The sequence below is a fragment of the Trachemys scripta genome, chromosome 15, assembly GCF_013100865.1.
Source record: "Trachemys scripta elegans isolate TJP31775 chromosome 15, CAS_Tse_1.0, whole genome shotgun sequence".
NCBI classification, from domain to species: Eukaryota; Metazoa; Chordata; order Testudines; family Emydidae; genus Trachemys; species Trachemys scripta.
Window position 1 is genome coordinate 29285765 of NC_048312.1, and position 19765 is coordinate 29305529.

Here is a 19765-nt window from a genome sequence, read left to right on the forward strand (position 1 = left end):
AGCTAGTGCAGAAGTGTCCATGAAATGAATGGCTTTGTGAGAGCTGTTAGAGACGTGTTTTCTATTAATATCTGCCGGGAGCAGAGCATGTGTGGAGCAGATTTAGGTTAGGAGCCTCAAAAGATACAGCAAGACTATGTTGCCTCTCCAGATTGCTGCTGCATTTCCATAAGCCACTGTCTCCCGTTTGCCTGACCTGTTGTGGTTCTTCCCCGACACTGCCTTGTGCCACGAGATGCCGCATGCGCTGCCTGCCTCCAGCCAAGCCTGGCAGCAGTAGGGGCAAGCAGAAGCAGAGGAAGGCACTGGTGACGGCCACTCAGTTTTCTGTCTTTGTCATCCACGTCTGTGGCATCATCATGTCATAGCATTTACATCACTGAGCTGTGACAGTGACATTGCGTCTCACCATGACAGGATGACATTGGGGGAGCCCAGAATGCAACCCCAAGACTTGCAATGCCAGCAGTCTCTGCATGCCAGACTGGGAACAGCCCCATCAAAAAGGGGATGAGTGGTGACCCCCTAGCAACAGCCATGTGTTGGACAACATGTGTGAGCAGCATGGGCTGCATTCAGGATGCTACACTTAGGGGCTGCCTGTGACCGCCCCCCTGACCCCAATAGACTGCACTTTGGCCAGCCCGTGCTTAAAACATACTCAAATGCACAAAGCTTCCCCAGCACCAACACGTCTATGCCTTTCAAGAGACTCCGTCTCTGGCTTCTCTGCATCACCTCGTCTCTGTGAGCCTTCCATCACACGGAGCATTTGGCAGAGTTCACGGTACAGCAGCAAGTGTTCCATGTGATCTGAGGGTTACAGTGGGACATGGCCATCCGGGCATTTGTTATTGAATAGTTGCAGGCCTGTTAACCCCATGGGACTTGGCAGCACAGAAGTGGCTGCTGCTCCAAGCTGTAGGAATTTACGTGACCTACTTGGGTTTTTTCCTTCCTTTAACTAAGACACTTATGTGTGTGTTAATTTCTCATCTCGCAGCGGGGAACAGTAGGCCTGAGTCTCTGGTCTCTTACACCAGGTTTTACACCACTGACTTCAGTGAATTTCCTCCCGATTTGTACCAGTGAAAGTGACTGGAGAATGAGTCCCAGCCTCCCTATTGCAGCTGAGCCCATATCGAACAAGGTAGCAGCCCTCCCACAGGAAGTGTAATTCATACTGGTAAAAAGGAAAGGGGCAAATTCTCATCCAAGCACAGTTCCAGGAAGGTCTAAACAAAGAAAGAAAGAAAGAAAGAAGCAGGGAACAATCCTGAGCAGAACAAGGAATGAGTCTGCTGCTTTTATAAATGTATCAAGCAGATGCCTGTGAATTCATGTTCTGACTGATAAACCCCCTTGCTGGGGTACTGAAGGGGTCTGCTGTAGACCAACAAATCAGACAATGGAAAGATGTGCGGCTCCTTAAACATCTCTTTATCATTTGCAGAAAGAAGAGCTGTTGTATCATGGAGGATTTCAACCTGGGGGATATGTGCTGGAAGGCTCAGGCTGCCACTGGTAAAATATTCTTGGAGTTTTAAAAAATGATAACTGAGAACTTTCTAACACAAAAAGTATTATAATCAGCTTGGGGTAATTCTATATTAGACCTCATTCTGATGGATAAAGGTCACTGAACTAAAAACTGATGGTTGCCCAAGTGTAAGTGATTAACATCTAATTTAATGTGCTATGTGCAAACAGAATATTGTCCTGACCAGCAGTATATAGGCTTGGCTTCGCACTTTAAGAGGCCCAATTTCCCAAAGCTGAAAACAATTCTGAGCAAAACTGAGTTGTTTAAGAATGCTTTATTAGATGCCCCAAAAAATCACAGTTCTGCAATAATGAAATAAGGTTTCTATGGTTAAGGAGTGGCAGGGCCGGCTCCAGGGTTTTGACCACCCCAAGCAGCCAAAACAAAAACAAAACAAACAAACAAACAAACAAAAAGCCGCGATCGCGATCTGCGTATCAACGAAAAATCTATGGACAGTAGAATTAAGGACAACAGGAAGGAATTCTTAAAATATATCAGTAACAAACAAAATCCTAGCCACAGATTAGGTCCAATACTGAATAACAATGGTAAAATTGTCAATCACAATGCAGAAAAGGCAGAAGTATTCAGTAAATATTTCTGTTCTGTATTTGGAAAGAGACAGGATGATCATGTATTCACAGTGATAATACAGTGATGTAACAGTAACACAGTGATGATGAAAAACCTTATATTCCATTAGTAACTCGGGAGGATGTTAAACAGCAACTACTGCATTTCTAAATCTGCATGGCCATATATCTTTTACCCAAGAGGATTAAAAAGCTGGCTGAGGAGTTCTCCAAGCCATTAATGTTGATTTTTAACAAAGTTTAGACACTGGGGAAGATTCAGAGGACTGGAAAAAAGTTAATATTTTGCCAATTGGTAAAGAGGGTAAATGAGATGACCCAGGAAACTATAGGTTGGTTAGCCTGACATCAATCCTGGGAAAAATCATGAAAGACTAACAGAGGACAAAACCAGTAAAGAATTCAAGGATGGTAGCATGATTAATGCCAGTCAACATGGTTTTATGGAAAATAGATCTTGTCAAACAAATGTGAATCCTTTTTGTGGGATTACAAATGTGGTTGATAAAGAGTAACTGTGTTGACGTAATAGACTTGGACGTCTGAAGGCATTGGATTTAGTGCCGCATGACACTCTGATATAAAATATTAGCACTATACAAAATCAACATAGCCAAAAAAGGGAAGGAGGAGGATCCGGGGAACTACAGGCCAGTCAGCCTCACCTCAGTCCCTGGAAAAACCATGGAGTAGGTCCTCAAGGAATCAATTCTGAAGCACTTAGAGGAGAGGAAAGTGATCCGGAATAGTCAGCATGGATTCACCAAGGGGAAGTCGTGCCTGACTAACCTAATTGCCTTCTATGAGGAGATAACTGGCTCTGTGGATGAGGGGAAAGCAGTGGATGTGTTATTCCTTGACTTTAGCAAAGCTTTTGATACAGTCTCCCACAGTATTCTTGCCAGCAAGTTAAAGAAATATGGGCTGGATGAATGGACTATAAGGTGGATAGAAAACTGGCTAGAGCGTCGGGCTCAAGAGGTAGTGATCAACGGCTCCATGTCTAGTTGGCAGCCGGTTTCAAGTGGAGTGCCCCAGGGGTTGGTCCTGGGGCCGGTTTTGTTCAATATCTTCATTAATGATCTGGAGGATGGCGTGGACTGCACTCTCAGCAAGTTTGCAGATGACGGAAGGAGTAGTAGATAAGCTGGAGGGTAGGAACAGGATACAGAGGGACCTAGACAAATTAGAGGATTGGGCCAAAAGAAACCTGATGAGGTTCAACAAGGACAAGTGCAGAGTCCTGCACTTAGGACGGAAGAATCCCATGCACTGTTACAGACTAGGGACCGAATGGCTAGGAAGCAGTTCTGCAGAAAAGGACCTAAGGGTTACAGTGGACGAGAAGCTGGATATGAGTCAACAGTGTGCCCTTGTTGCCAAAAAGGCTAACGGCATTTTGGGCTGTATAAGTAGGGGCATTGCCAGCAGATTGAGGGACGTGATCGTTCCCCTCTAGTCGACATTGGTGAGGCCTCATCTGGACTACTGTGTCCAGTTTTGGGCCCCATACTACAAGAAGGATGTGGAAAAATTGGAAAGAGTCCAGTGGAGGGCAACAAAAATGATCAGGGGGCTGGAGCACATGACTTATGAGGAGAGGCTGAGGGAACTGGGATTGTTTAGTCTGCAGAAGAGAAGAATGAGGGGGGATTTGATAGCTGCTTTCAGCTACCTGAAAGGGGGTTCCAAAGAGGATGGATCTAGACTGTTCTCAGTGGTAGCAGATGACAGAACAAGGAGTAATGGTCTCAAGTTGCAGTTGGGGAGGTTTAGGTTGGATATTAGGAAAAACTTTTTCACTAGGAGGGTGGTGAAGCACTGGAATGGGTTACCTAGGGAGGTGGTGGAATCTCCTTCCTTAGAGGTTTTTAAGGTCAGGCTTGACAAAGCCCTGGCTGGGATGATTTAGTTGGGAATTGGTCCTGCTTTGAGCAGGGGGTTGGACTATATGACCTCCTGAGTTCCCTTCCAACCCTGATATTCTATGATTCTATGATTCTAATATTAAATAGATTAAAATTGGCTAACCGATGAATCTCAAAAAGTAATTGTAAATTGTCACCCAATGGGGATGTTTCTAGCAGGGTTGGGCAGGGATCAGTTCTTGGTTAAATGCTATTCAATATCTTTATCAATGATCTGAAAGAAAATATAAAATCATTGCGAGAAAAATGTGAAGATGACACAAAAATAGATGGAGTGGTAACTAAATAAATGAACAGGTTACAGAGGCTGACTTACAGCACTTGATACATCTAGGAACAAAGGAAGTAATCCCTCATACAGGATGGGAGATAGTATCTTGGAATGCAATGACATTGAAAAGCACTTAGAGGTCATGGCAGACAACCAACTGATCATGAGCTCCCAATGTGATGCTTTAGCTAAGGCGGGGGGACGGAGGGGGGAAACGGGACATGATCCTTGAATGTGTAAGCAGGGGAATATCAAATCGGAGTAGAAAGGTGGGATCTCTGAATACAGCATTAGTGAGATCATTGCTGGATACTGTGTCCTGTTCTGGTGTCCACATATAAAAAAAAAACCCAAAAACATTAAAAATTCAGAGAAGAGGTACAAGAATAATTAGAGGTCTGGAAAATATGTGACTTACAATGAGAGACATAAGAAGCTGAATCGATTTCATTTATCCAAGAGAAAGTAAAGAAGTGATGTTTGAACCTGGTTTACTATTTCGGGAAGAACTTTCCCCTAGTAGACTGCTCTTTAATCTAGCAGACACAGGCACAGCAAGAGCCAATGCCTGGAAGCTAAAGCTAGATAAATTCACACTAGAAATAAGGCATAATTTTTCTTTAACAGTGAAGGAAACTAACCATTGGAACAACTTACCTGGGGACGTGGTGGATACTCCGTCTCTTGAAGTCTTTAAATCGAGCCTGGATGTCTTTCTAAGATCTGGTCCCCACTAAGCCCCCACTTCGGACTAAGGTACGCAAATTCAGGGGGAGGGATAGCTCAGTGGTTTGAGCATTGGCCTGCTAAACCCAGGGTTGTGAGTTCAATCCTTGAGGGGGCCACTTGGGGATCTGGGGCAAAATCAGTACTTGGTCCTCCTAGTGAAGGTAGGGGGCTGGACTTGATGACCTTTCAAGGTCCCTTCCAGTTCTAGGAGATGGGATATCTCCATTAATTATTAAAATTATAATTATTATAAATTCAGCTACGTTAATAACGTAGCTGAATTCGAAGTACCTTAGTCCGAACTTACTGCGGGTCCAGACGCGGCAGGAAGGCTCCCCCGTCGACTCCGCGTACTTCTCTCGGCGAGCTGGAGTACCGGCGTTGACGGCGAGCACTTCCGGGATCGATCCGGGATCGATTTATTGCGTCTTAACCAGACGCGATAAATTGATCCCAGAACATCGATTTCCTGCCGCCGGACCCTCCGGTAAGTGAAGACGTACCCTAAAAGAGATGCCACAGCCCAAACAGAAGTTATGGGCTTGATGCAGGCATCATTTGGGGAAATTCTCCAACTTGTGTAAGCAAGAGGTCAGACGAGATGATCATAATGGCCTCTTCTGTGAATCCTTCCCGGGCCAGAAACATCTGAGGCTTGAAGTTATCGTCCAGACAGTAGCTACTGGTTCACACCCTCTTGATGAGCTCCGCTCCCAAAGTCGCACTGCACCAGTCTCTCACATCAGATGCCACGTAGAACTGTGCACAAGATTAATTATTAGGAAAAACGCCTGGCCTGCATGATGATGGATCAGCGTGTCCACAAATCACAGTGCCACGAGACTGAGTGCCACGAGACTGAGCCTAAACAGTTTCTAAGCACTGCACTGTCTAAAACAGGCTCTGTCAACACCCCTTGTTACAGGAGCCACCTTAAGACCATGTGTCTTTGGCTACCATGTATAAGCATGTATCAGTCTATGCTGCGTATACATGGGTCAGTGCTTTTGTATGTAGTTCACGGTGTAAATACAGGGACAGGCAGTTGTGACGTGAGTTGGTTTATGGAGGAGTTTATACAGGAAATTGCACAGATGCTGCTAGCTGGTTTCCTTCTGAGCAACTGAAAACTGCGGCTGCTGCCCTGCAGGCCCAGGAGAAGCCCAAATACTAAGGCCAGGTGAAACGGATCGGAACTTCTCCCCACAGTCACGGCGAACCATTCCTGAGGTGGGGAAGGGTTTGAGGAAGGAAGTAGCAGTAGCACGATATCCTGGAACAGGAGGAACAGAGCTACTGTGGGAAAGGCTCCGGTGACTCAGCTGGAAGTGGAAGCACCAAGGTGCGGAGGGAAGCTTACGCCACCCATGCAGAAGCAGAAAGTACCATAAAGCTCAGGTGAGAGCCCTATGATGTGCGATTTCAGCCTGATTCCCACACCAAACAGTTCTGGATGAAGGCAGAGCAAGCAAATGAACTTTTGGAAGCCAATCTAGACAGCTGGATCCTTTCTTTGATCCACCAACCGAGAGACCCTTTTTCTGATGACGAGGGCTAAGTGTAATCTCAGATCAATTTAGTGCAGCATTCATTATACATTATACTTTGTCTGCACCTCAGTTTGAAAACCTCACTTTAGAGTTTTATAATTTGGCCTTAAAAGTCTTTTCTGCCTTAGAATTTGGCACATGGTCTGTCAGCCCAAGAGCACTGCCTCGTTAACGAAATCATTAGCATGCAAGCAGCACAGGTGCCTCTGCTGCCATGCGGGAGACCTGGGGTTGACTCTCAATACAATTTTTCACACCTATTAAGATCAAATATTAATGAAAGACTCTAAAGTGTTGGATGAGGTCCTGGTCTCTGGAGAGGGTGCCTAGGCACTATGAGAATACGAACAATTATAATTTTATAAGATAGTGGTTAGAACAGCAGACAGAGTCAGGATTCTGGATTCCATCACTGGCTCTGACACTGAATGCACTGTATGACCCAGGGCAAGCCACTTAGTACCTTTAGGTCTCAGTTTCACCTGTAAAATGGGACCAGTGATACTGACCTACCTGTGCCTTTCTATAATGAATTTCATCTAAGGATTTCAAAGGTATTTACAACAGAGTACTAAGGAATTAATTATAATCATTAAATTAGACTGTTGTAAAGACTGGTCACAGCCAGAAAACCGGAGGGGTGCATGACAATTCCCTGCCAAAGAGCCTGCTCCGTTTCATGCAAACTCGGTGCAACTGTTGGCGTCATGAGCAGGGCTGGTGCAAGGAAGTTTCGTGCCCTAGGCGAAACTTCCACCTTGCACCCCCCCCCAAGCCCTGCGGCAGCTCCCCACCCCCCCTCCGCCCTGAGACGCCCCTCTCACGGCAGCTCTCCCCCCAGGGAGCCGTGTGGCAGCTCCCCACCCCAGCTCACCTCTGCTCCGCCTCCTCCCCGAGCACGCCGCCCCCGTTCTAATTCTCCTCCCTTCCCAGGCTCGTGGCGCCAAACAGCTGATTGGCGCCGCAAGCCTGGGAGGCGGGAGAAGTGGAGCAGCAATGGCGTGCTCGGGGAGGAACACTGTAAAAAAAAAAATTGGGGGCACCGCTTTTTGGCGCCCCCAAATCTTGGCACCCTAGGCAACCGCCTAGTTCGCCTTAATGGTAGCACCGGCCCTGGTCATGAGAAGGTGCCTATGCAGCACTTTGACTGGGACAAGTTTTGGTACCCTACTGTAGTGAGTAAGAAAGAAATGCATGTAGCTCTCTAGAGAAGAGCCCAAGGCCTTGGCCTTTCTTCTGTTATTGGGGCTTGATCCACCCCAGTGAAGCCAACGGACAGACCTACATGGAATTGGATTAGACCTTGAATGCACAGATACCATGTGAAAGATCCCAAGTTCCATCTGGGCTCCTTTCTGAAGGTCTGTACTGGTCACCTCTTACACACACGAGCAACAAGTTAAATAAACCCTAAAACTGTGTCTTTTATCAGCAAACCTTCCATGCAAACTAACTTTACATATAATGGTCAAAAGAAAACTGGGGATATAGGGGGCTCTGGGGGTGTTTGGGGTTTTTAAATTCCATTTCTTTTATCCTGGCCTGAAAGCCCTGGGGATGAAAATCTGCATTCTCCAGTGAACAGGTGTCAACGGCAGCACACTGTCCCCACGCCCAGGGTCCCAAAGCCATGGAGTGTTTAGTACAGGGAGCAGTTCTGTAAGGGGAAGCAGCAGATGTGATGGAACACTCACTTTACGGGATACAAAACATAAAGAGAAACTGCAATTGTCTGTATTTATTCACAGAAGGTGCTCCAAAGACTTCTGCCTACAGCAATGGGCCCAAGATCCACTGCTCCCAAAAGAAGCTGTTTTAAAGGGAGCCTCCTGAGAATTTGGGGGCTGGAGGTAGCGACCCTCCTGGGTCCACCCTAGAGCTGGTCACACTTTTTTTTTTGTCTAAACATTTTTAGGTGGGAAAAAAAAGGCTTTTTGACCAAAATGAAAATTTCTGCAGAAAATATTCATTTAGGCCGAAATTTTCTGTTTTCAACTGAAACCCAACAGTTCCTTGGAAAAATTTCCAGTTTTCAGTAAAAGTTTTTCAGGGTTTGGTTTCAGTTTTTCAGGGGCAGACTGGAAGATGTTTGTGGGAAATTTACACAACAGAAGTTGTTTTTTCAAAATTTTGGACAAAAAATATTTGGCTTTTTTCTCCGAGTTCTCGTCCAGCCCGTTATTGCTCGCCCCAGGACAGCGGGCACAAGGGTGGTGTTGATGGGAACATCTTTGGCTAGAGGAGGCTTTTGGCTCAATTGTTCCCTCCCAGATAGAAATGGAAGGGCCCCTTCCATGCAGGTATCTCCCCCTGTCTGTGATAAAAGAGCTGGGGGTTTAACACCCCCAACAACTGGCCTTGTCCCAGAGAAGGCTCTCCTGAGGGCTGGAGAAGCACATGCAGGAAGGGAGGGAGCTGGGAAGACTGATGCATTCTGCACCTCACCCACAGCCCCAGGACAATCTGTCAGAAGGTAACAGCCTGGGACTATAGCCCCTTTCCCACGGAGCCCCCTCTGTGCTGTAGAACCTGATAGGGGGGTGCTGGGGCAGCAGCCAGCTAGTGGAGCCCTGTCACCACTGCTCTGGCATGCAGCCCTGCTGCTAGGGTAGTGATGGAGAGCCACTGGGGCCCAGGAGGGGGCGCCCAGGTCCTCCAGAGGAATTAGAGACCACCAGATTCTGTGAACCCAAGTGCAAACACCCCAACCTCACCCCAATGGAACAGTCTGGGGAAATGCCCTCCCAATCCAGTATTATTTAAGATACAGCTGGGTTACAGTAAATATCCTATCGTTCCAGTAACACAATCACAGCTTGTACTTCCAACAACCCCATCACCCTGAGATAGCGAGTGAGAGGGAGACAAAGAAGTCATTTGGGATCGGCCAGGAAGACCACACATAATGGTCTGACATAGGAAAATGTCTATAGTAATGTGACTGCCCTGGATTCTGCCAAAAGTGTTCTTTTTCCATCAGAGAACAGACACACCCATCCAGGACAGTGATCACCATCTTAAATTGCCAGGTGAAATACCATCACAATCCTACTGAAAGCTACTCTACCGTTACGATCTGCCAAGAGACTCCATAGACACACCAGAATGTATTACTAGCTGAAGTATTTAACACAGAAACCCATTATTCACCAGAACACATGAAAGGAAAGTGTCATCCCCCCTTGATTTAGGGTTTAGGTTCCAACAAGGCAATGTGTTGTGTGCAGTTACTGTAAGAAGCTTTTCTTAATCAGTCTAAGTCCAGTGGGATAAGGCAAGAGATTGTCTGTTCTGCTGTACGGAAAAGGCTAGCGACAAGGCTGAGACAGGTCAGAATGAAAGCTGGCTAGGACTTTTGATACACACACACACAAATAATATTTAGATGTGTGTATAGACACACACACACCAGGCGCGGGGGCACGCGCCTGTATTCCCAGCTGAGGCTGGCAGATCGCTCAGGGGTTCTGAGCTGTGGTGCATTGTGCCGATCGGGTGTCTGGTGTCACTGACAGCCTGACCAGCAGGTGGCTGAAGGACTGGCTAGAACAACACAAATGACGTTTTGTGATCAGCGCTTTCTCTGTGAGGCCTGATGGACCGATCGATCAAGGTGATATACACACACATATATAAATAAAATATAGATAACATTTTACATATATAAAATTAAATCCTGGTGTGCACTGCATAGCATGCTGGAAACGACCCCTGCAGCAAGGCTTTGTGGCTGCTGTCCCCCGCCGACGCTGAAATCCATATTTCATTGTCTTTGTAATAGGTAGGAGAAGATGGATGGATGGATGGATGGATGGACATTTCCACAGCAGGGCGGGAGTCACAGGGAAACAGCACAAAGGCAAACCCTGAGGCTATTTTAATTTAATTTATACATTACAGAAAGGTCCTTGTATGCAGTGTCGGTGCAGCTGTGTTGGTCCCAGGATATCAGGACAGGTTTACACATAAAATGCTGCAGCTGCACCATTTGCAGCGCTTCCATGAAGACGCTACCTACGCCCAAGGGACAGCTTCCCCGTCGGTGTAGTTAACCCACCTCCCCGAGAGGCGAATTCTCCGGCGACTTAGCGCTGTCTACAGATGAGGTTAGGTCGCTATAAGTAGATCCTGCAAATCCACAGACATCAGCAGACCATTTCTGCGGCTCACATGCGGATACAAGTTTTGTATCCGCGCAGGGCTGTAGAAATAACAATGTCGCTCAGGGGAGTGGGTTTTCCCACCCCTGAGCGACGCAGTTAGACCGATGTAAGTTTCTAGTACAGACCTGGCCTTAGAGAGACAATATCTTGGGATTGTTGGTGAGAGAGATGAGCTTTCGAGCTCACACAGAGCTCTTCTTCAGGTCTGGGAAAGGTGCTCTGAGTGAGTGTCACAGCTAAATACAGGGTGGATCAGACTGTTAAGCAGGTAACACTTATTAAAGGACCATTCAAGATGAAGTGGCCAGTTAACACCCCTCCAGTCATGGGGTGGGGGGGGAACGAAGGTGGGGAAGGCAGCGGGGGCTGCTATTGGTTACATTTTGCTGTAATAAGCCATAAATCCAGTGTCTCTATTCAGCCCATGATGTTAAGTGTCTAGCAAAGGCATGAATTTAGACTCCCAGACTCCATTTTTGGAACGTGCTGTGCGGGTTTCCTTTGCGAATGAGGACTGAGAGCTCAGCTATGGAGGGATTGCTTTGTGACGAGCGGGGCTCGTACACCGCCACCTCAAATGTTACAGGGACACGCTGTGCCACTTCAGCATGGGCACTACCTACGCTGACGGCGGGGTCTCCCGTTGGCATAGGGAATCCACCTCCCCAAGAGGCGGTAGCTAGGTCAATGGGAGAATTCTTCCGTCGGCCTAGTTCTGTCAACACCGGGGTTAGGTCGGCTTAACACCACCACGCAAGGAGTGGGTTTTTCACAGCCCAAGCGACACTATTAAAATGACCTAATTTTGTAATGCAGCCCAGGCCTGTGGGTGAACACTTGCAACAAAACGATCCCTCTATATCTGATCTCTCGGCCTCCATTTCAAAGGAAACCTGCACAGCATCTTCCAATGACGAGCCTGAGAGCTTCAGTTCATAACTCTGCTGGACACTGAAACTCATGGCTTGAACAGACACTGGATCTGTGGCTTATTACAATAATTTGTAACCCACTAATCACCTCCCCCTCCCCTCTTCCTTTCCCCTCGGTGACTGGAGGGGTGTTAAGGGACCACTTCACCCTTGAATGGTCCCTTGAAATATATGTTCACTGCTTATGCTAAACAGCTTGTTCCACCCTGTACTTAGCTGTGACACTGAATACGTTTCCCAGCCCTGAAGAAGGGCTCTGTGTAAGTTAGATAGCTCGTCTCTCTCACCAACAGAAGTTGGCCCAATACAAAAAATTGCCTTGGCGTTCTCGACTCTTTTTAACATGGCTGTGCATTTTTCTCCCACTCATGCGCCACAGGAATCAGGTGGTTTTCCTGTCTAAATGTGGAGTTGATTCTATTTGTGTGTGTGTGTTACATAACACACAACAGCTTGTGTGTGCGTGAACGCCTCTTTATGTACATATATCATTATATAACATGACTATAAAAATAGCGCAGAGCCACACAAAAGAAAAATATAAAAAACAGGACAACCCGATGCTAGGAATGAGCATCCCCTTTGTCACCGTCAGTAATTCACTGTAACACCCCGTCGTGCACAACATTTGATTTTACACAAACAATCTAATTACACCTTCAAGTCCATGCAGCATCACACTCCACTTCCTCTACCGTTATCAAAAAAGAAATTAAAGAAACTATTTAACTTAATGCAAAGTTATACTGAGACTGTACAGAGTGGGAGGAACCGGTTGTGTGTGCTGCACTGTAGTTGTGAGATGGATTGGTGGACTTAGTTCAGTTCCCAGGGGACAAATTTTCATGCCACAAAAAACAGGCTCAGAGTTTGCACTCTGAAAGGAAATGCTGAATTTAACACTCGCACAGTTGTCAGAGTTTGGGGGCTTTTTAAATCAGAAAGGTAAACCGTAAGATTGGGATTTTCAAATCTGGGATTTTCGAAGGAGAAACGGAAATCAGAGGCTCAACTCCCACTGAATTTCAACGGGGTTTTGGTGCCTAACCTCCGATAATCCCAGGCTCAATCAAATGCTAGCAACTAAAACTGACCACAAGACAATCTGTCTGTCCAGCATGTAACACAATGGGACCCCAATTCCACTGGGACCACTCGGCATCACTGCGACGCAAATAATAACTAATAAAACCAGTTGTTAGTGCCACAGCCACTGCACCAGAGAAGCCCAGGAAGGTCGCCATTTCATTGGAGATGCACATTCAGAGAACTCTATTCTTCTTACGAGCTCATGATTGGCAGGCTTTCTAACTGGCCCCTTGCTTGGTAGCAACTTGCAAGCCACTCCATGAAAAAATGCTGATGGAGTTGAAAGTGGCTGTGAATATAATTTCCCTAAATGTAAGTGAGACTCTGTGCTCAATTGGAAGGCAGCTACTTACAGTTTAAACAGAAGACAGTGAACCACTGCAAACCCCTGAGAGACGGGATTCTCCAGCATGCCTTTCCCAAGCCATAGGCATGGCGCTGTATGTATTATCTAAGGCCCCAACCTTGCAAATTGTTCTGCTTTGACAGACTGCTGTGCCCACCAGGAGCTTTGCTCCAGTCGAAAGGGCTGTGTAGGATCACAGAGAAAACCAAACAAACAACAGACCGAACTTCGAGCAGTTGCCACTGCCTCCAACGTCTGAATACAACACCGAGTACGGTCCTCGGGACCTGACCCCGAAATAACAACAAACTCCTTCCCGAGTGTGGCAAGGGGGAGTTTCAGTCCCAAACTGGCACTGTTCAGTACATTGCTTCATAGACTCAGTAACCGTATAAACCGAAGTTCTCAGATGGACCTACAGTGAATGCTTGCTGAGCATTTAGAAAGCCATTGCTGTAGTAAGTTCAGCCTGCATTAAAGAGCAGGTGCCCAGAATTCAGGAGCGTATAATCCAGTTTGCCACCAATCCGGGCTATTCGTTATTCCGAGAGAAGGGTTTCTGGAGGAACATTTCTGAGCCTCACAGGAAGTGAGCTGTAGGAACTGACAAGGCAAGTTACCGTGCAAAAAAGTGAAACCTCCACATTTTATCTCACTGCAATTTTAGTTACAACAAAACCCAACTGTTTTTACAAGTCAATAGGCAGAAGCTCATCTCTCACAGCAGCCAATTTACCACAATGAACAAACACCCCAATTAACTATTTTCTATTATTACAAATACTCACAATGCTAAAGAATAAAAAATAATGCAGTTTAACCCCTTCAGCACTAGAACCAGATAGAAACACAGGGTGCCTGGGGGGATCTCTATGACCTTCATGACTTAATACAACTCATCCAAGTGAAAGTGCCATGCACTGGATAAAGCTGAAAACAGAGATGAGAATGGATGCAGCACACCGTTCCCAATTGCCCCTTTCAGGCAATTAACAAGTCAGCAATCTGTTCCGAGAGAACATGCAGTACCACCATGCAGCGCGGAAGATGGGTTAGGATGGGTTGCTTTCACATATTTTTCTCTTTGACTTATTACATTTCTGCTTCTGTATGAAATGAAATACAAAGACATCTCAGGAAGACCCCTTTCTAGCTGCTACAAACCCTCCATCACGCCAAAACACATTGCAAGACACTCCAAACACAGAAACCGTGGTGCATGACATTTTAAAAATCCATGGAATGCACACTGGACTGAACTGATCATGCAGGAAAAACACCAGCAATAGAACAAGGGCTGATTAGATGAGCATAGGGCCTCCATGAGGAAGCCGGGAAGGCCACTAACCCTTCTTAAATTTATTCAGACAGCCGGAGTTGCAGAAGGAACGACCGGATCCTGTCTCCCAGCAGCCCCTACCCTTCATCCCCACAGCTGGAAGGATGGCTCTCGCGGATGCTAGGCTCTACATGACTATTAGCCGGCCTTGGGATGGATAAAAAATGTCCTTATTCAGCAATCAGCTCTAATGCTGCATCGCTGCACTTACAGTTCCACATTTCACATGATAAAGTCTCGCCCCATGCTGCTACCAGTGCACTACACCATGGAGCTCACAGCAACCATCAAACCACCTTATAACCACAATGCACCACTGCTTACTTCAGTGCATAAGGCAATGCTTAACTCCGTCAGTGCTGGACAGATGGATCGTCTGTCAGGGAGCAAGGAAAAAACAACCCTAGGCACGACCCCCGTGGACGGTTTTGCTGAAGCGGTCTCTAATGCAATGCAGAACATGCTTTAGGACATTTGTCCTGAGAACTGAATGTGAAGCGATAACACTTCTGGGAGGATAAGGTTATTGGGAAACAGGCTTGTCCCTTTAAATACTGCTGCAAGTTATTTTTAGGACACTCGCCTATAATATGCATCAGAAGACTTTTTTTAAGGAACTTGAATAAGGGTTTTCCACAGGCGACACTTTAAATCAGCCCAACAGCTTAGCCAGGAAACCCCAGGCATTTCTATGAACAATCACATGCCCCCATGATTTATCACCCCTGTAGTTTATGAGACATTTGGATTTTCCCGAGCCTTAATGTTTTCCTCAACTGGGGGGGGGGAGGGGTTGGGAAGAATTGACAGGTCTAGGAGGAAATGCTGCATAAATCACAACTCTCTGCACCGTAAGCTCCTGCAGCAAGCCGGTTACTGTATGCCGGCAGCAAACTGAACAGCTGGCTGGTCAGCAATGCTTTAGGGACCTGGAGGGGGAAGTGCTGTCGAATATTTACAAGGATTAGGATGTTACTCTTGCTGTTCTTGGCCATTTTCAGCGAGATTTCCAAGGTTTCAGAACAAAGCAAAGATCCAAATTCCATCTTTTAAATTGCATCGTCCTGAGCTTACATCCATATACAGTATGTTCATGTTTCAAGGTGTCCTAGATAGAAACGGAATGCAGCTCTAGACGGTGTAAAAAACACCTCACCTCTTCGCTTTTATTTTTTGGCAAAAACAAAAGGCAGTTTTTGCAGGTGCAAAACTAATTTCCTATGAACAGCAATTTCGATGGGAAAAAAACTACTGAAAAATTCTCTATGTGTTCTCTACCGCAACAAAAATTTCATAATGAGATTCTACCCAAAATCACAGCCCCGAACCTGCCACTGGATTTGCTCACCAGCTGGGAACCAGGGTACATGTGAGCATATCAGCGATTAGGATTGTGGCCCAAATGTTTAAAGTCAGACATAGCACAAGCTAGCATTCTTGCACAACTGTTGTTATGAAGCTGTGATTTTCTGCAGGTGCTCAGCCTTTCTGAAAATCAGACCATTTATTTAGCTGCTTAACTATGGATTTAGTGCCAGCTTTAGGCAGCTCCGTGTGAAATGACTGGCCTACTAATCAATTCCTTTTCCTTTGCTCCAGCTAATTATGTTCTTGATATTTCTTTACAATCCCAATGTTGAGGGTGTCAGTGGGATCTGAGTGGTGTGGTTCTTGTGCTGGCCCTATGCACAGGGTGAATTTCACCCTGAGTGTGGAATGGCAACTCATTCTTTGGAGAAGCAAATCTCAACACGCTCCCCACGAAATAACCTTGGGGATAGCCCACGAGGAGACCTTCACAGATCATCTTCTCACCGGTATTGTTGCAGGAAGGTTTGTCTGGCCCTACATGAGGATGACTAGCAGTAGTAGTAAGGTGCCAACACTGTATGTGGTGCCATAGGGAATTCCTGGAGCAGAAGCATTACCTGCCCAATCTGCTACCATTTTCCTACCCTTTAGTGTAGGCTGTGGCCTTCTCTCACAGTCCAAATGGCTGTTCTGGGCTGTTCTGTTCACCATTTCTACAGGAATCAAAAATCTCCCTTTTTACACCTCGGACAGGTGACAATAACCAGGTTTTCAGAGACTGAATTAAATGAGGCAACCCAAGTGCCCTCCATTTTCACTGCTGTGTTATCCCGCTCCTGCCCTACCACAAGAGGAGAAAGAGAGAGACACATTTCACTGTATTATTATTATTGCTCGTTTGTGGTGCTAGTGCTTTCCAAGCATGCCGGGGATGGTGCTTGCCCTGAGACGCTCACAGTCTCAAGACAGACAGGCAGACAGACATCAGGTAAAGGGAAGAACCAAAGGGAATTCTTGTACTAATCAACACAATTCACTATAGGTAACCAGCATGGCAGATGTGGGCTTTCAAGACACATTTGCCTTTGGTTCCTGCAGGCAGCTCCTCATGCACACTGTCACGGAAGTGCAGGTTGGTTTTTCCCCACTAACATCAGTCCAGGAAAAGGTTGAGAGCAAGCTCAGTTGTGACCTCCTCAGTTAAAAGTAGCACCCACGAGGCTTACAAACTGCCTTAATGTGACACCGTGCATCGTCAACCGTCAGTTCCAAAAAATGAGCTGAAAGTACTTTCTGATCCTAGCCCTGACCCAGTCACGGCTGCCAGATTTTGTGGGTTTTCTCTTGCAAATATGAGCAGGCTTGAGCAATATCAAGTTACCTGCATGTGGTTTGTAGGAGCAGGTCTATATTTTCCTATTTTAAAAAAGATTTATCTCACCCTGTCGCTGTGTGAAAGACCCATCAAAACAAAAAGGGACCATTTAGGGGGGGGAGGGGAACGGAAACTGACTATATACAAAGAGCTGTCCAGTACATTAAGCAAGAAAAATGGCGAACTAGAGATTCTATGTCCCTCTGATCTCTGTCAGATCCAGTAATCATAGGGGTTACTTGTAACAATAGAAGGCAAAATAACTTCAGAGAGAAGTGGGATTTTTAATTTGTCGGTTCCCTTGAACAGGTACTTTGGTTTGGACTCTGGATATAATTCACTCTGTCATAAACAGAGGTTTTAGCGGCACAACGTATATAGCAGGCTTTGAAGTGAGGCTCCCCTGTTCAGATGAACGTTATGGGAGGGAAATGTCCTGGTTTTGTTTCTCCAAATGTTCATGGCAAACTGGAACCTTAGGATGTGTATTCCCTGGGGAAATATCTGAATGGATCTTTAGTGCGTTTTGTGAAGGTTGTTGGCTTGTTTGTTTAGCACTGTGACATTTTGAGCATTCTGCCACATTTTGCTTCATCTGCCTCCCGCTGATGAAATTTCCGAAATGTGGCCAGCACATGGTTTATCAGGAATGAGGTTATGCAGCAGAGGGGGACTGGGTGGGCAGGAGCGAATGCAAACCAGCAGGGAAGACAGTAAAGAATCAGTGGGAAGACTGGCAGAAGTGGCAAAGGTGGAGCAAAGGATGATGAGCAGCAGTGCCTAGGAAGGGGAACGACTAGAGCTCCTCTGGAGCTCCTAATCACACATTTAGTCTTTCTTCTTTCCTGTGAATTTGGTGCTGCCTGCACTAGATAAAGCCCAGCAGGCAGGTTCTGTGCAACAGGGCGGCACCGACGCACTTCAAGCCTCACCTACATCATCCCAATTCAGCAGAGATCACTCGTGCCAAACATCTGGGTGATCTGCACAAACACTCACAGTGGGCAGAGACCAGGCAAACTCACTTTCTCCTGTGCCCACGACTTGGGATTTGAATCCTAGCTCTGGCAGGCGGCTGATTGTCCTGGCTACCTTCCACACACCACCAATGAAGTGACGGTTCTCCAGGCTGGGCCAGTGAATAGGGCACTGTTCTGGAAGTCAGGAGACGGGGTCTGACTAGTGGTGACCTGCTGTGTAACTCTGGCAAGTCTAGGGTGACCAGATGTCCCGATTTTATAGGGACAGTCCCGATTTTTGGGTCTTTTTCTTATATAGGCTCCTATTACCCCCCACCCTTGTCCCGATTTTTCACATTTGCTGTCTGGTCACCCTAGGCAAGTCCCTTTGCCTCCCTGGGCTCCAGTTTGTCCTTTGGAAAGCCCTTTGAGAACCAAGGATGAGAAGTGCTGTATAACAGCTAAGCATTACTGCCGGCAAAAAGGAAGGAGGCACTACCAAGAATTCCGCAGAGACAGGAAAACAAGGAGCTGCTGCTCCCAAAGCCAACAGCTCTGGGAACCCAAATTAGCAGATTCTAACAAACGCTTTTCCTTTCACTCCTCTCTCCTCCGAGAGGCACAGCTCCCAGATCTGCTGGTGGCTCACAGAACCACACAACCAGCAAGGGGAAGGCCTTTTCATGCAACTAGGGTGAAGGGAGAATCCAAATTCACCAGTTAAACCTTGTCCCAGGGTGTCTGGGCCTTTTCAAAGGGTGCGGGGGGTCCAGTACAACTGTGACTAATTACCTGCTGCCCAGCTGGGCTTAGGGAAAGGGAGAGACAGCAGCTGAGAGTCCGGAAGGAGGCTATGCAACCCTTGACTGGAAAGGGGAGACACCACAGGCTTGAGAATGGATGCACCCAGGGGGAGCTGATGGTGGAGACTGAGCAGGGCCTGAAAATTGTTCCTAGTGGAGAGGCTTGGAGTCAGACAGACCTCAGGGAGGAAGGGCTGTGCCCAGTGGGAGACAGGGCAGGGGACGTGGAAGAGACTTTGCTTTGGGTTTGACTTTACCATGGATTAATGACCCAGTCCCCAAGAAAAGGGGTTGTTATTGGGTATAAGTCTCTGGATTATTTCTGGGAACCTGTGAAGGAGAAATTGAGGGAGGGTGTAGCAGAGCCATGCTCGGCTAGCAGGGGCACTACAGGGAGGGCATGCCCTTTGACAAACCAAACCCCTAGCGAAAACAGAGCTGCAGGAGCCCAAGGACATCTCAAAGGCACAGACCTCCTTAGGAAGAGTGCTGGGTACACTGCTGCCAAGCCATATGGCTCATCTAATGCATGCTCTGGGGGTCAGAACACACAACAGTTTTTCTGCCAATGGGTGAAATTCCAAGCTAGAAGGTCCCACAACTGCAGTCAGGAGTGAAGAGGGCAATAAACAGAGAGAGACTCTGACAAAATACATTAAAAGAATACCACACTTTGCTTCTCATTACAAGCATCATGGATTCATTCATGAGCTAATTATAACACCTACAATAGAAACATTTATTATTAATAAAAACTATTCAAAAAAGCACAACCAGCTGGAGTCACCAGCTCTAATTTTAGGTTTTGTTAATAATAATAGCAGTGGTTTT

At 46.5% G+C, this 19765-nt stretch overlaps 1 protein-coding gene across 3 annotated transcripts in view; it reads right to left on the reverse strand.

Moving 5' to 3' along the window:
* OSBP2 (oxysterol binding protein 2) overlaps positions 1–19765 on the reverse strand; it is a 364006-nt gene that overhangs the window by 185142 nt on the left and 159099 nt on the right. The window contains exon 1 of one of the 3 annotated variants that reach the window (XM_034791663.1): positions 14698–14769. The exons of the other annotated variants lie outside the window; for them this stretch is intronic. Coding sequence (XP_034647554.1) covers positions 14698–14707 — 10 coding nt within the window. The 5' untranslated portion in view covers positions 14708–14769. Of the gene's footprint in view, positions 1–14697; positions 14770–19765 lie in introns of those variants that run through there. 3 annotated transcript variants of the gene reach the window in all.